At 46.1% G+C, this 17,156-nt stretch overlaps 2 protein-coding genes across 2 annotated transcripts; both read left to right on the forward strand.

The window, feature by feature from the left end:
* Window positions 1-2,164: 2,164 nt before the first annotated feature.
* LOC130835312 (SLC35A4 upstream open reading frame protein-like) lies at window positions 2,165-2,625 on the forward strand. Its single transcript, XM_057706800.1, has one exon. The coding sequence runs from the start codon at window positions 2,169-2,171 to the stop codon at window positions 2,478-2,480; it is 312 nt and encodes a 103-aa protein (XP_057562783.1). The 5' UTR covers window positions 2,165-2,168; the 3' UTR covers window positions 2,481-2,625.
* Window positions 2,626-2,903: 278 nt separating this feature from the next.
* Window positions 2,904-4,051, forward strand: LOC130835252 (probable UDP-sugar transporter protein SLC35A4). Its single transcript, XM_057706686.1, is given in 2 exon segments — window positions 2,904-3,576; window positions 3,579-4,051. Coding segments are annotated over 2 exon segments (972 nt in total). The 3' UTR covers window positions 3,878-4,051.
* The last annotated feature ends 13,105 nt before the right edge of the window (window positions 4,052-17,156 follow it).

Genomic DNA, 17,156 nt, shown 5'->3' on the forward strand with positions numbered 1-17,156 from the left:
TTGGACCTCCAAGGAGGCTTTCTGTGCATGTGTAGTCAGGGCAGGTCTCCTGACTTTGAGAATGAGGAATATGTGGTCTCTTATCTTCTATCTGGGCAGGGCCCAGGCTCCTCTCCCAACTGTCTTGTTATTCCTGTCTCAGCATATCGGTCCACAGGGAATAAACTCAGACCGTTTGCCCTGGGGGCCCATCTGTCTCCTGCCTCTGATGGCATGGGGATGAATATATATGGCCACGTGAGTACCTTTCAGACTGTCTGGAAGGGGACCAGGGAGCGGAGAACAGTTATTGCCTCTGAAGAGGTGACCTGTAGAGCAGGGATTTTTAAATCATGTATGTATTACCTAGCTTTAAAAACAAATGAAGTGTCAAGGAAGGGAGTGAATACGGGGATATGTGTATAAAAACAGATGATTGAACCTGGTGTACCCCCCCCCCAAAAAAAAAAAATAAATAAATAAATAAAGAATTAAAAAAAACAAAAACAAATGAAGTGGAGAATGGTATGTTAGATAGAGCAAAAATGGAAGCAAGGAAATCAGTGAGGAGTCTTTTGTAGTATTCCAGAAGACAAGTGAAACCAGGTTAGGGCAAAGGGAGATGAAATGTGGGCATATTTGAGAAATGTTTTGGAAAAAAAGTGTCAGAACTTGGGGTGAATGGATGTAAGGGATTGAGAATAAAAGATTATTTCCAAGTTTCTAGCTGGTATAGCTGGATGGCTCCACGGCTGTTTACTGGCATGGGAAAATGGGGAGGAACAGGTTTGGAAGAGAGAAGCAAAGGTTCAGTGCTGTCTGTGTTAAGTTGGATATAGATGCCCTTATGTTGTTCAAGAGAATATGTGATGGAATATGGGATCTGGGCTCAGAAGATAGGGTTCATCCACAACCAAGGGCCCAGGTCCCCTTTGCAATCAAGGACCTACTTCATGCCAATTGGAGAAAAAGAAAATGCAAGTACACCAATGTTCACAAACAGTATTATTTACAATAGCAAGAAGGTGGAAATAAACCAAATGTCCATTAACAGATGAATGGATAAACAAAATGTTGTATAACATACACTGAACTATTTTATTCAGCCTTAGAAAGGTAGGAAGTTAGGATATATACATGCTGCAACAGAAATGAACCTTGAAAACATTATACTAAGTGAAATAAGCCAGATACAAAACAGCAAATGTTGTGTGATTCCACTTAAATCAGTTAACTGAAAGTAGTCAAATTTGTGAAAAAAGAAAGTAGGATGATAATTGCTCAGGGACTGAGAGGAAGAGGGAATGGGGAATTAATATTCAATGGGTACAGGGTTTCAAGATGGAATGATGAAAAAGTTCTGGAGATGGATGGTGGTGATGGTTGCACAATAATGTGAATGTACTTAATGCCAGTGAACTGTACACTTAAAAATGGCTAAAATGGTAAACTTTATGTTAGGTATATTTTACCACAATAAAAACTTAAAAAAAAAAAAAAAAGCAAGACCTACGGACTTCCCTGGTGGTGCAGTGGTTAAGAATCCGCCTGCCAATGCAGGTGACATGGGTTTGATGCCCTGGGCCGGGAAGATCCCACATGCCCTGGAGCAACTAAGCCCATGTGCCACATCTACTGAGCCTGCACTCTAGAGCCTGCACACCACAACTACTGAGCCCGCTTGCTGCAACTACTGAAGCCCACACATCTAGAGTCTGTGCTCTGCAACAAGAGAAGCCACCACAATGAGAAACCCACGCACTGCAAAGAAGAGTAGCCCCCACTCACCACAACTAGAGAAAGCCTGAGAGCAGCAATGAAGACCCAATGCAGCCACTAAATAAATAAATTTATTTTAAAAAAAATGTAAGACCTTACAGGTAATTTTCTTAAGGAAAAAGAAAAATTTACCAGCATCTTAGCTTGTTTCTGGAGGACCGCTTGGGGTCACCTGCTCAGAGGTGGAAGAATTGAGGATAAGACCAAAAGTCTGAGATCAAGGTCTCAGCAGGGTTGGTTTATTCTGAAGCCTTGTTTCCTTTTTTTTTTAATAAATAAATAAATTTATTAAAAAAAAAAAGGGATATGGCACCAAGAAGTGTACAACAACCAGTCACACCCCACTCCTCTTTAAAACAACAACAATGATGTTTGTAAAGAGTGCATAGGGGGAGGTTATGGCAAGGAAGATGGCGGATGACAAGGATTCTCTGCCCAAACTTAAGGACCTGGCATTTCTCAAGAACCAGCTGGAGCACCTGCAGCAGCGTGTGGAAGACGAAGTCAACAGTGGTGTAGGCCAGGATGGTTCGCTCCTGTCCTCCCCATTCCTCAAGGGCTTCCTGGCTGGCTGTGTGGTGGCCAAACTGAGGGCATCAGCAGTATTGGGCTTTGCTGTGGGTACCTGCACTGGCATTTATGCAACTCAAGCATATGCCGTGCCCAATGTGGAGAAGACATTGAGGGACTATCTTCGATCACTGCGCAAGGGGCCCGACTAGCTCTGGATCCCATGGGGGAGGCAGGATGAGCAGCTGGGGCCTGCAGGTGGAGACCTTTCAACCGCAGATGCCGTATCTGGCCTCCCCGGCGTTCACCCATTTGCTGTCTCCAGCTTTCCCACCACCTTCAGCCTTGCTTCCCTCCCTGCAGAGGGTGGCCAGTGGCTCATCAGCCAGCCCCCTGGACTCCTTGCCTCCATAGCCCCATGGGACTGGCCCCAGGAAGGTGGCTTCTAGAGCCGCCAGCCCCTTCCTTTTCTAGCCCTTACTGTGGAGTTTGCAGCTGACTGTGATTCTCAATCTTCTCTCTGGCGATGTACCAAGGCTCCTCCCTCCTGGGAGCCAGCTCCATGACTTGATTTTCCCCAATGTGTCACAATCCCCACTGCCCCCTATGCAGGCCACCCAGGATCTGGTTTGGGCATGAGTGTAGAGGACGGGGGTGTGCCAGGCCTGGGCCGTCCCAGGCAGGCCCGCTGGACCCTGATGCTCCTCCTGTCCACTGCCATGTACGGTGCCCATGCCCCACTGCTGGCACTGTGCCATGTGGATGGCCGTGTGCCCTTCCGACCCTCCTCAGCTGTACTGCTGACTGAACTGACCAAGCTGCTGCTGTGCGCCTTCTCCCTCCTGGTAGGCTGGCAAGCATGGCCCCAGGGGACCCCACCCTGGCGCCAGGCTGCCCCATTCGCACTGTCAGCCCTGCTGTACGGTGCCAACAACAACCTGGTGATCTACCTTCAACGTTACATGGACCCCAGCACCTACCAGGTGCTGAGTAATCTCAAGATTGGAAGCACAGCCCTGTTCTACTGTCTCTGCCTCCGACACCGCCTCTCTGCACGCCAGGGCTTAGCGCTGCTGCTGCTGATGGCAGCAGCAGCCTGCTATGCAGCTGGTGGCCTCCAGGACCCTGGGAACACCCTTCCTGGGCCCCCTTCAGCAGCAGCTGCAGGCCCCATGCCCCTGCATATCACTCCACTGGGACTGCTGCTTCTGATTGTGTACTGCCTCATCTCAGGCTTGTCTTCCGTGTACACAGAGCTGCTCATGAAGCGACAGCGACTGCCCCTGGCACTTCAGAACCTCTTTCTCTACACTTTGGCGTGCTCCTGAACCTTGGTCTGCATGCAGGTGGCAGCCCCGGCCAAGGCCCCCTGGAGGGTTTCTCGGGATGGGCGGCACTCGTAGTGCTGAGCCAGGCGCTGAACGGACTGCTCATGTCTGCGGTCCTGAAGCACGGCAGCAGCATCACACACCTCTTCATCGTGTCCTGCTCACTCGTGGTCAATGCCGTGCTCTCAGCAGCCCTGCTGCGGCTTCAGCTCACAGCTGCCTTCTTTCAGGCCACGCTGCTCATTGGCCTGGCTGTGCGCCTGTACTATGGCAGTCGCTAGCCCCTCACCACCTCCACCCTGATTCCTGACCTGTAGACTGGGTGCCACCATCAGAGCCACCTCCCAGTGCTGACCCCTCCCTTCAGCAGTCCTGTAACAAGTGCCTTGTGAGAAAAGCTGGGGAAGTGAGAACATCCACATTAGTCTCTGAAGCTAGGTGGATGGAGGGATAAGCCCGGGAGACTTGAAAGCTGGGTTTGGTTAAGGAAACTCTTAGACCCCCACAAGTTCTTCCAGACTGAGGAATTAGGGGCACATCAGTTCATGGGCCTAAGAAATTATACCATGCCTGATGGGGGAGGTGCCCTGCCTCATCCTGTGTGAATGCGGCTGCTTAAAGTGGGGTGTAGGCAGCAGTTGGCCTTCCTTGCCTACTGCAGTCACCCCAGCAGACCCATTGACCCCAGGCCTGGTGCTGTCTGCTCCAGCCCAGCCGTGGTGCATGACTCCCCCATAACAGATACTTGCCCCCCACTGTCATGTAAGAAAGCCCAGTTGCTGCAGATTACACGCCAATCACCCAGACCTCTGCCATGCTCCCTTAGCTCCAGCAGACTGGAGATAATGCCTCCTGCACTCTCCATACCCAGCCTTTGTTCTGGAAACCTCAGAGAGGACTGGGGCTTGACTTATCTCAGGGAATGTTGCCCCTGGGCCCTGGCTTAAGCCTACACTCCTGACCTCTCTGCTCACCCTAAGGGCTGCCAAAGCCCACTGCCCCCTCTACAGCTCCTAGAAGGTACCATCCTTCCCACTTTGGGTCCTGCCCTTTTCTAGCCGTGCCCCAGCTCCCAACAGCCTGGGGAAACTACACAGAGTGACCTGGGACTAGGCACAAGGAAACTTGTATAGCTCAATCAGTGTCTAACTGCATAAGCAATAAGGTGTTAATAAAGTGCTCTGGGGTGTAGGTGGTTCCTACAAAAAAAAAAAAAAAAGAGTGCATGGGGGGGCTTCCTAGGTGGAGCAGTGGTTGGGAATCCGCCTGCGAATGCAGAGGACATGAGTTCAATCCCTGCTCCAGGAAGATCCCACGTGCCGCGGAGCAACTAAGCCCATGTGCCAAAAAAACAAAAAACAAAAAAAAAAACAAAGAGTGCATAGGAACATAGTTGTAAGATACTACATGAATAAAGCAGGATACAAAATTACAAACATACTATGCTTATGAATATATTTAAAAATCCCCATGAATAGGAAATCACTGTAAGGAAATAGCCCAATGTCTATATTTTCTGTACCTTTCAAAAAATTTTGAATTAATTACCTTTATAATTGGAATGAGAAAAAAAAAAGGAAAAACTTTCCACAGAGAAACAAAAACTCCACCTCACCCCACCCCCACAGTTTGCATCAGTTTTGTTTTGTACTAGGAGGTCTTTATCTTAGAGGGAAAATTAGGTAGAGGCCTTGCTTCTTGTTTTGTAGGTGGATGTCTTCTGCCTGTGTCTTCACTTAGTCTTCCTTATGTGCACATCTCTGTCCTAATCTCCTCTTATAAGGACACCAGTCATATTGTATTAGGGCCCACCCTCATGACCTCATGTTAATTATCTCTTTAAAGACTCCATCTCCAAATAGTCACAATCTGAGGTACTGGGGCTTATTGTTTCAACATATGAATTTTGGGGGACAAAATTCAGCCCCTAATACACAGTCTCAGTGATATGAAGGGCAGTTGGCATGAGAGGCATCAAAGACCAAGAGGTCCTGTAAGGGGGCCTTGAATACTGAGGCAATGGGGTGAGGATGGGTCAGTGGAGATGAGATAGCAGAAAGGATGTCTCTGGGGTAAGGGATACCCTCCTAATGCACATATTTCCTCACAGAGACACAGAGTTGGGAGTTTGGGGAAGTCCAAGACTCACTAGAACTGGGGAAGAGTAGGCCTTGTCACAAGGGGGCAGCAAACACCCCATTCAGCCAGGTCAGTTCGCCCCTTTCTCAAGACAACCCTTGGTCAGAATTGGAATGACCTCAAAGACACACAGACTCCTCCCCCATTTTATCAATGTGGATCCATTTTACTGATGTGGAAACTGAGGCCTAGACTGGGGAGTAGGCCACTCAAGTCTCCCAGCATGTGAATAAAGAGTCCAGGCTAGGCCCGGATTCCCTCCCTTCTAGTTCATTTATTCAATTAATATTTATTCAACACCCACTGCGCCCTATGCACTGTTCTAGGCACTGTTGAATAGAACAGGCAAAGATCTCTGCCCTCATAAGGCTACAGTTTAATGAGGGGAGATAGACATTAACACAAATAAAAAATATACAGTATATGAGACGGCAGTAACTGCTATGGTAAGAAGAAAATGCAGAGAAAGGAGCGTGGGAGTATGAGGAGGGGAACTTTTAAGATTTTATATCTTTCATATTGGGTGGTCATGGAAGACTTCACTGAAAAGATACTATTTGAGCAAAGATCTGAAGGATGTAAAGGAGCAAGCCAGGGGCATAGCTAGGGGAAGAGAGAATAGCAAATGCAAAGTCCCTGAGCTGAGAGTCCCTGTGCCTGGCATGCCTGAAGGACAGCAAGGAGACCAGAGTGGCTGAGGCAGAGTGAGTGTGGAAAAGAGCAATAGATGGGGTCAGAGCGGCAGTGCGTAGGAGTTGCAGATGGGGTAGGGTCTCAAAAACTATAATGAGGATTTGGGCTTTTCCTTGGATAATCTGGGGAACCATGGGAGGATCTGGAACAGAGGAGGGATATAATCTGATGTAAGTTTAAGGGTTCTACTGGCTGCTGTATTGATCAACTGTGGAGGGGAGTGGTAACTAGGAGGAAGGGCCCTTAGCTGGGGTTGTGGATTCCCAGGAAACTGTTCTAGGCCCTACGGTGGGGAGGGTGGAGACAGGAGAACTGCAGCACTCAGATCCTCCTTCAGGGTCTTCTTAGGGGGTCTGGGACATGGACACACACACAGGAAACATGTGAGGGGGACTTGAAAAAGGAATATACCACAGGGGCAGCATTGGGGTGGGGTTTGGTGGGCTTAGGCCAGCCAAAGAGGCCCAATTACATCTATAGAATAGGGTGGGGAGATTGTGAACCCAGAGGGGTCAGAGAGCCTCTTGGGGTTGGTGAGGAGAGAAGGCTTCCTGGGAGGAGAGAGGTGATCCACAGACTCAGTGCAATTCCTGTCAAATTTCCAATGTTTGGGTGTGTAGAAGTTGACAAGCTGTTTCTCAAATTTATATGGAAAAACAAAGACATTAGAAGTCCTAAAGAAGAGAAACAAAATGAGAAACCCCATTCCACCAGATGTGTAGTCCTGTTAGAAAGACCCAACACAGCCAATAAATAAAATGAAAGAAAGAGAGAGAGAGAGGAAGGAAGGGAGGGAGGGAGGGAGGAAGGAAGGAAGGAAGGAAGGAAGGAAGGGAACTGGGTAACTGGAACAATGTGCGTATTTGCTCAAGAACATACCATTAGACAGACCATCAGAGAACCCAGAAACAGACTCAAGACTTCCATGTCCACTTAATGGACTCTAGAGGTGGTGTTGCAAGCCAGTGAAGAAAGGAGGTACTAGTGAATGCATCATGCATATCAGTTGGTCATCCAGATGAAAAAAATTAAATTGGAGTCTGTTATGGGTTGAATTGTATCCCTCAGAAGCTATGTTGAAGTCCTAACCCTTAGGGATCTGTGAATGTGACCTTTTTTGGAAATACGATCTTTGCAGATGTAATCAAATTAAGATGAGATAACACTGGATTAGGGTAGGCCCTAATCCAGTGACTGGTATCCTTAAGAAATTCTGCCTGAAGATGGCCCTATCAACTCATGCCTGAGTCTCTGAACTGCTGGCCTGTCCTACAAACTTTGAACTTGTCAAACTCCACAATCACCTGAGCCAAATCCTTCAACATAACTGTCTGTCTACCTGTGTGTCTTTCTATCAACTATCTGTCTCCTATTGGTTGTGTCTCTGAAAAACCCTGATTGATAGAAAGCCTACTCCACACCATATTTCCAGTAGTATTTGATGTCAGGAGAGTGGTCATCCTTGTGGGTTGGGAGAGAGAAGTGATTGCAAGTGGGGGACACAAGAAGAGCTTGTGGGATTTTGTGAATGTTCTGTCTGCTGATCGATCAAGATGCTAGTTATAGGAGTCTGTTTACTTACTCCTGTAAGAGGTAAATAAACCAAGCTGTACACGTCTCTTTTGAGCATTTTTTGTATATATGTTACAGTTTAATAAAAAAAAAAGTTAACATAAGAAGATAATTCCAGGTATATTAAGGACCAAAAAGAGAAAGACAAATACCTCTAACTTTTAAAAAGTAGATACGGGAGAATATCTTTACAAAGTTGACTAGGGAAGAATTTCTTAAACAAGCAATAAAAAGCACTAGCCATGAAGGAAGATCAATAAATTAAGTTTCATTTGAGTTAAGAAACTCTATTGAGCAAAAGACATCATAAAACACAGGAGCCAACTTAAGAGGCTCCACCTGCCAAATCTGAGACAATTTAAGAATCAAAATGACAGTAAGAGATTTTAACCCATCAAATAAAAGATTACATAAATTTACATGGGTTTAAATAATTAATTGAGGGAGAGGAGAAAAGTTCTTCTCTACAGTAGAAAGCCAAGTACTTGACGTACAAGGAAGGATGAAATTAGAAAGTCACTATTCAGCAACCATCATATTAATAATTCAGGGGAAACCAGCAATGTATGTGAAACTAATGGACTTGAGAAGTAAAGTAACAGGGTAATTACAAAGTCCCACAATATCTCCCCATATGTACTTATTAATTACAAAGGGAAAAAATTTATATGGAGAGCCTTGAAAGACCCCATGGTAACCTAAGCAATGAAATTTACTACTACCAGCAATGGGATAAATCTACATCATGTGCCTCCTGGTATGATGCACTAAGAAGGACACAAAAATGCATTACTTTAATATGATAGTGAATAAACACTAGACAAACATAAGCTGAGGAACAGTCTATGAAATAACTAGTCTATATTGTCCAAAACTGTTGGTGCTATAAAACACAATGATATACCGTTCTAGACTAAAGGACGCTAAGAAGACCCAACAACTGAAAATAACACGATATGGGATTTTCTTTTGTTCTAAAGGACATTACTAACACAACTGAAGAAATCTGAATAAGGTCTGTAGGTCAGATACTGGCAGTGTATCAGTGTTAACTTTCTGATTTTGAGATTCATTCAGTGTTTACGACTATATATAAGAGAATGTTCCTGTTTTTAGGAAATATACACAAGTATTTAGGCATAAAAGACATCATTCTGCCCCTACCCTTTACTCTCAAGTGTCTTGTGGGGAAGGAAGGGGAGAAGGGAGATTGTGTTCCTGTGTGTGTATGTTTTATATATAATATAACATATACATATAAGAAAAAGAGAAGGGAGGGAGAGAGAAAAGAGAAACAGGAGCATGCAAATGTGGTACAATGTTAACATGTGGGGAATTTGAATAAAGGATATGAAGGAATTCTTTGTACTACTTTTGCAACTTTTCTGTATAAGTCTAAGATTATGGCAAAAGTCTATGTCTAGACTTTTTAGTTTTGCAACTAAAAACTAATTTTAACTAACTAAAATTTAAAGAACAGGACACCATAAAGAAAGTGGAAAGATAAGATCAAACTGGGAGAAAATGTGAGACATAAGCAAGAAAAGTTTACCATCTAGAATATGTAAAAACTCTCAAGAGTTCTCCAGAAAGACAAACAACCCAACAGAAAAAATGGCAACTTGTATGGCAACTTACAGAAACAGCCAAAAATGTATGGAAAGATGTCAAACCTCATCAGTAACCAGAACAATGCAAACCCAAACCACAGTGAAAGTTCACTTTGTACTCTTGGGATGAATGAGTATACATCAGTCAAAAATAAGTGTTGGTGCACACATGAAGCAACAGGAACTCTCATCCTCTACAGATGTGACTGTAAATTGGTGCCACCACTTTGGAAAACTGGCATTAATTTAGTCATGTTGACACTGTGAACAAAATGTCACCAGCCATCCCAGTAAACAAAGGATGTTGTGGTCATAAAGCCATCAGACACTGCAGCCTCCTGACTGTCTGCCCTGAGGGGATTTAGGATGGAGGAAAACAGGATACTGGCCCTAGATAATTAAGGTGCGTATCAAAGGAATGATTTCAGTAAGCCCAGACTCTTGCCTCTTCCCATATGCAGAAATCCCATACATCTGAAATCATTAACTTGAGATGTCTGTTTTTGTGATTAGCAGTAATCTTTGGATGTCCTGCTGCATGTTTTTTCCTCAGTAAAAACTTCTATATACTCTGGCTCCCCTCTGGAACAGTCCCTTAGAGCTGAGAGGTTGTATCCCAAGCTTAAGTCCTCAGTAAGTCTGCTGAATAAAACATAATTCTCAACTTCTACATTGTGCTTTTTTTTTTTCAGTCAGTAATTCTATATGTCCCTTGTGCCCCAGCAATTCTATCGTTGTCTGTATACCCTGTTACCTCCTGTCAACAAACACCAGGAGGTGTGTCCAGAAAGACGCTTCATAGCCACTCAAACAGAAAACATGGAGCCCTCTCCCGCTGCCACCTTTCTGGGATGTAAATCTGGAATTCCTGCATTACAGGTGGGGAAACTGTGGCATGGAGAGGGAAAGAGGCCCAAACACCATGTGGCCTCTGAGGGGAGGTCTGGTATGGCTCAGAAAGGGAGAGGAGAAGAGTAAAGGGGAAGAGGGGAGCTCACCTGGTCTCAGACTTGGCCGGCTGGAGGCCAGAGCCGGAAGAATCCCATTGTATGCCTTCCCTCTCAGCCAACATCTATGTTCCTGGAGCTTGGGGAGGGAACTTTGAGGTGACCCCTGCTCCCGCTGGTTCAGAAAGACGCTCCTATGGGAACAGCAAAGAAACAGCTGCTTCTCCCTCTAGAGGGTCCTGGGCCCTCCAGGAACCCTCAGAGCATTGGTTACTTTCTCCCTAGAAAAGGTACCAACAAGACGGGTTTGCAAATATGAAGACGGTTGGGGATCTCTGAGACCCAGCCACGAAACCAGAACCCCTCCCTAGCTCCCAAGTCACTTGGCCAGCAGATGGCACCAAGCCACAGTGTTGTGACAACACGGCTGTGAATCCGGGGGACACTGGGTGCACAAAAGCCCAGCAGATTTGAAATTATGGGTTTTGTTTTGTTTTTGCTCAGAACCAAGTTTAATTCTTAGGGGAAGGGGGCCCTCCTGTCCCAGTGTCTGTGAGTAGAAAGAGAGCAACAGGGGATTTGTTCTTCCCCTGACTAGGACAGATGCCCTCATTCGGGCCTTGATAGGGAGGGCTTCCAGGGTAGATGGGGCCTTCGAGATTCCCCCAGGACACCCTCCCAATTGCTTGGTGCCAGGCAGTGAGCAGTAGCACAGCCACATGTGGCAGAACTTTGACACATTCTAGCCTTTGCAGTGAAAGCCTGGAGGCTGGGTAGCAGCCCCTGGTTGGGGGCGGGGGGGTGGGGGGGTGGTTGGCACGGGTGACAAATCTGCTGGGTCAGGACTGAGGTTAACCTGTGGGACTCTCTGAGGCCAGCGCCTTCCCAGCTGAGGTCTCTGTGTCTGTGGGTAGAGGGGCAACTTGTATCCACATTGCTGTATCCACATCAGGTGTGTGTCCCCAGGGGACCAATGTGGCCACAGCTGCTTTCTCCACACCCTACTTGCCATGCACAGGCCGCTTGGGCAAGGGCTAAGGGTTTCTGAAATCTGTGCCCCCTTCCTTACCAACCCCTTACAGCAAGGAGGAAGCTGAGGCCCAAGAAGGGCAGAGCTTGCCCAAGGGCCTATAGCTTCTTTCTTCATCAATCTCTAGACCTTGTGAAAGATTTTCGTTCCAACTATCTTTTCAAGGAGGTGTGGAAGCCATGGGGTCATTCAGGATGAGTGGAGGGTCTCAGCTGCCTGTGGTGCTGGCTGAGTAGGTAATTGTGGAGTGGAAATGCTCACCTGAATGGGGTCTTGCCTCCTGCAGGTGGAAGACTTTTCCCTGGAGTGTCCACTTCCTGCTCCTGCACCCCCCAGCTGCCCACTGGACCCTCGCCCACACCCTGCTCCAACCTCAGGCCCCAGGGTCGAGTCACAGGCTGGGTGGGTCTTGGAGAAACCTCCTGCTGGACACCTGGAATCCTGCCCTCACCCCCTGCAGCTCAGCTCCCAGCAGCCGGGGGACCAGACACACCACCCCCACGCTGAAGGCAGAGCAGCATGGTGGATGACGTTACCCTGAGTTGGAATCCCAGCACCTCCAGTTACCAGCTCTGTGTCGGGGCCCAATTCATAACATACCAGTGCCTTAGTTTCCTCATCTGCAAAACCAGGTGCCCAGGTCAGAGCCTGGAGGGGTAAGAGCACTGTGCTTCCTAATGGTCTCAGCTGCATCTCTGAACCATCATTGCCCTAAATAAAAGCTACCACACCTGAGCTTCCTCTACCTACATTAGCTTTAATCTTCTCACCACGCTTACAACGTAACAATTGTTATCTCCAATTTACGGATGAAGCACACGGAATCCCAGAGAGACTGGCCAAGAACCAGTGGGGAAGTGGCAGTGGTTGGATTTGGACCCAGGTCTATGGAACCCTGAAGCTGAGGTGAGGCTCACACAGCTATATTCTGAAGATGCTCTGGGTCAGTTATCAAGCACAAGTTATTGAACGATTTTTATATGGCTATAACAGAGTTTGACCTTTCACACTCCTACTCTGTAAAGTCTACCTGTCAAAAAAAAAATTCTACTTTCTTCCACTTAAGAGCCTCCAACCTGAGTTCCCAAACCTGACTACTCCCATCCAACATCAAACCTTTGGACATGTCATGGAGTTTTATGGTTTGATGGGATTATAAAGGCTACATAGTCCCCACACCTCTTTACTGGATGCCTGAACCCTACATTTGTTGCAACATCATGTTGTAAGTAACAGAAAAGCCCATTCAAACTAGCTTAAATAGTAACATCTAGATACCCTCCACCTTCAGGCAAGATGTGACCCAGCAGCTCAGTGATGCCATATTATCTGTTTTTCTCTCTTTCCTCTCTGCCTTCTGTGGTGCTGATCTCATCCTAACAGGCCCACATCCCAAGATGTTTTCTTTGTCACATCTAGTCATGCTTCCTTGTTTACTTCCATGAGGAAGGAAAGTGCCTACTATTCCCACCAAAAGTTCTGAGATGTATTCTAAGTGGACCAGCTTAATCACATGTGCACCCTGAGTCAAACACCAATGGTGGTAGAGAGATGGAAGGCACTGCTTGACTTGACCAAAACGAGTTTTCCTCTCCCAGAGCCACGGAGATCTTCAAAGGGGAATTGGGGCCTGGCTGGAAGGGAGGAAGGGATAGGGAAAATGGATGCTGGAGAAGCCAGGTGTCAAATGGCCCCTACAGTCTCCTACAATTTCCCTGCCAAGTGATCTTCCAGACTTAGTTCAGGGTCTCCCAGGCCACCTATACCATGCTAGACTCCAGCTACTGTCAAGAGATTTTTCTTGTTTTTTTTCTTTTTGTTGTTATTATTTGTTTTGTTTTGTTTAAAGAATTTATTTTATCTTTTGGCTGAGTTGGGTCTTTGTTGCTGCCCAAGGGCTTTCTCTAGTTGTGGCGAGCAGGGTCTACTCTTCATTGCAGTGCAAGGGCTTCTCACTGAGGTGGCTTCTCTTGTTATGGAGCACGGGCTCTAGGCATGCAGGCTTCAGTAGTTGTGGCTCACAGGCTCTAGAGCGCAGGTTTGGTAGTTGCGGCGTACAAGCTTAGCTGCTCCACAGCATGTGGGATTTTCCCAGACCAGGGCTCAAACCTGTGTCCCCTGCATTGGCAGGCAGGTTCTTAACCACTGAGCCACCAGAGAAGCCATTTTGTTTTGTTTTTGTTTGTTTGGTTTTGGGACCTTTCTTATTGACATGTCTCCCTCTGGGAATCCAGCCTTTGGTCCTGTCTCCATCCTCTGAGTCCACAAGAACAATCTAGTCCTCTTGTCCGTGGCAGACTTTTGGAGCCAGAGCAGGGAATCAAGGTCTCTTTGTCAACCCTCTCCTCCAGGTAAAGCGTCCCAGTTTCCCATCATTCTACACAAGACTCAGCTGTGTAACTTGGACACATTTCCTAACTTTTCCAGGCTCATTTTCCTCATCTCTCAAACTGATGGGGAGCCATGTGCTGGGGGTCTACACGGTTCCTGAAAAACTATTCTATCCATCTAAAGCTTTGATTTTACTGGAGGCTTTTTTTCCTCCAATGGAAATCTAAAACATTATGATGTTAAAACAGTTGTGGACAACTCAACAATATAAGGACAAATAACCCAATTAAAAATTATACAAAGGACTTGAATAGACATTTCTCCAAAGAAGATATACAAATGGACAATAAGCACATGAAAAGATACTCAACATCGTTAGCTCTTATGGAAATACAAATCAAAACCACAACGAAATATCACTTCACACCCACTAAGATGGCTATAATAAAAGAGACAATAAAAATCATTGGCAGATGTGGAATACCACAGATTGCTGGTGGGAATGTAAAATGGTACAAGCTCTTTGGAAAACACTTTGGCAATTCCTCACAAAATTAAACATAAGAGTTACCATATGACCCAGAAATTCCATCGCTAGGTGTATGCCCAAGGTAACTGAAAATATAGGTCCACATAAAAACTTGTATGTGAATATTCATCATGGCCATAATAGCAAAAATGTGGAAACAACAAAAATGTCTATCAACTGATGAATGGATAAACACATGTGGTATATCCATATGATGAAATCTTATTCAGTCACATAAAGGAATTAATCCAGAACATGGATGAGCATGAAACCATGATGCTAATGAAGCCAGACACAAAAGACCACATAGTGTATGATTCTATTTATATGAATGTCCAGAAGAGCAAACCCATAAAGATACAAGGTAGATTATTGGTTGGCAGGGGCAAAGGGGAGGGGAAAATGAGGAATGACTGCTAATTGGCACAAGGTTTATTTGTGGGATAATGAAAATGTTATGTATTGTATACTTTGAAAGGGTAAATTTTATGATATGTGAATTTTATCTCAATAAGAAGAGTTCCATTGAAGTTAAAAAAATAGTTGCAGATATGGAATAAAATGTAGACTCTGTGTGGGTATTTAAAAAATATTGTTATTTTTGTAAAACAAAGTTGTTTATTGTAAAATTTTTTTCAAATAATAAAGTTGAAAGAAGAAAGTAAAACTCCTTTGTCAGTGCCATACAGAGAAAAACACAGAGGTAATCATTATCAACATTTTAGTGAACATCCTTTCAGGCACCTTGCTAGTAATATTGTTATAGATATCGATCAGTGTACAATTTTCTGTACAAGGAATCCAACCTTACACTGCAGGCTGCATTGGTGAATTATCCTCTTTGGTTTGTGCAAGCCCTCTCTCTGCTTTTTTGTTTCCCCAATCCCATTTTCTGCCCTCTCAACCATCATTCATTCTTACCTGTGCCTTGTGGGTGTTATAAAATGTTTATCAGTTTGAAAGATATATTGATGTATTCTCCATACATATATATGGAGAGAGAGAGAGAAACAGAGTTGTTACGTATTTCATTCTGTTTCTTTCCTTTGTTACCAAGCACCATGTGTTTAAGATTGATCCATCCGGTTGCTATATGTTCATCTGGTCTGTTGCTCTATCTCAGGATTTCTCAACCTCAGCACTATTGACACTTGGGGCTGGACTATTCTTCCTTGTGGGGGCCGTCCTGTGCATTGTAGAGTGATTAGCAGCATCCCTGGCCTCTATCCACTAGATGCCAGTTGCGTCCCCTCCCCAGTTGTGACAATCAAAAACTGTCTCCAGACACTGACAATTGTCCTGGGTGGGGGGGGGGGGGGCATTTCAAGGAGCAAAGTCTCCCCAGCTGAGAACCATTGGCTTTAACTGCTGCATAGAATTCTACAGTGAGCACCCACCATCTTTCCTTATTCACACTTCCTGTGATGGACACAAGACCAGCTGCAGCAGAACCCTCATTCTTCAGCTAAGAACCTATGATGAATGTAATCACCCACGAATAACTGGGTCTGTATTACAATAAGTAGTAGCAGTATTCCATGAGCATTACCACAACTGCTCTAACAATCCACTCTTGAAGCATATTTAGAGTGTTGCTAATTTTTCACCATTATACGCCATGGCTGCATGGATTTTATGATGAGAATTGGAGCTTCGAGGACCTTTTGGGCCTGCGGAGGACTGTTCAGTGCTCTGCCCCCTCTCCCCACTTCTGGCTCTGATCTTTTCAGCTCCATCCTGAGCTTTTAGAGGCAGTATCAAGAACTGCTCTGTGCCTTGGTTTCCCCACTGGTGGGCTTCAGTGGGAAAACCCAGTAGTTGCTCTCCCCCTCCCCAGTTTCTGAGTCTCCTGAAGAATAGGAGCCTTGAAGCCAAGGGTGGGCTGGGAAGTTAACATGCAGACCCAGTAACCGAGGGAGCCAAGGAAAATGGGAGCCCTGAGAGGAAGGGGAGGCCCTTGCTGTTCCCCTTGTGAGCTGCTGCCTAGGGTTGCCTGTGTCAGCAGCCAGGAATCCCTGCCCTGATCCTACTGGGAACAGCCTCGCCACTTTTCCTGCAGGGAATGACCTGGGGGAAGTGGACAGTGAGGCTCTCCCTGGAGAAGTTGCTGCTGTCACATCCATGAGGGGCGGTGAGCCATGAATTGTCAGATTTTATGATTTTTTCAAAGTAAGTCAGGCATCCAGATTTTTAAGGGTTGACAACCAGTATTTTAAAATGTATGTAACATGGTAGGTGTCTGCCTGAGCACAGCCTCAGATTGGATGGTCTCCTTGTGCTCTCAGCTGAGGAACTGTCAGATAGAGAGTTCATGGATCTCAGGCAGTTGTTTTGGAATCAAACCAGAACAGCCTGGCAGAGACATGGACTGTCAGAGGCATGGAGTCTTGGACTGTCAGAGGTGGCCTCCTTGTGGCACAGGTGGGGACACTGAAGCCAGAGTGGAGCCAGGACTTGCCCAGCATCACACATGTCTCCTGCCCCTAACTCAGGGCTGCCTCACTCCTAGGCCCTGGCCTATTACCCAACCCCAGTTGCCTTAGTCACTGGTATTTTGGAATATTGGCCAACACTGGGTGCCTAGCAAAGGAAAGGAGAGGCCCCTTTCAGGAAGGCCCCAGCCCTGCATGTCGCCAGCAGCCCTTGGGCAAGGCTGCCCGAGTAGCACCTAAAAGGGGCTGCAAGTGGCAGTGGGTCAGAGAAGGGACA

Source organism: Hippopotamus amphibius, chromosome 13 (assembly GCF_030028045.1).
Source record: "Hippopotamus amphibius kiboko isolate mHipAmp2 chromosome 13, mHipAmp2.hap2, whole genome shotgun sequence".
Classification (NCBI taxonomy): Eukaryota; Metazoa; Chordata; class Mammalia; order Artiodactyla; family Hippopotamidae; genus Hippopotamus; species Hippopotamus amphibius.

Coding starts and splice junctions, on each gene's coding strand:
- LOC130835312 (XM_057706800.1), top strand. CDS start 2,169: ATGGCGGATGACAAGGATTCTCTGCCCAAACTTAAGGACCTGGCATTT.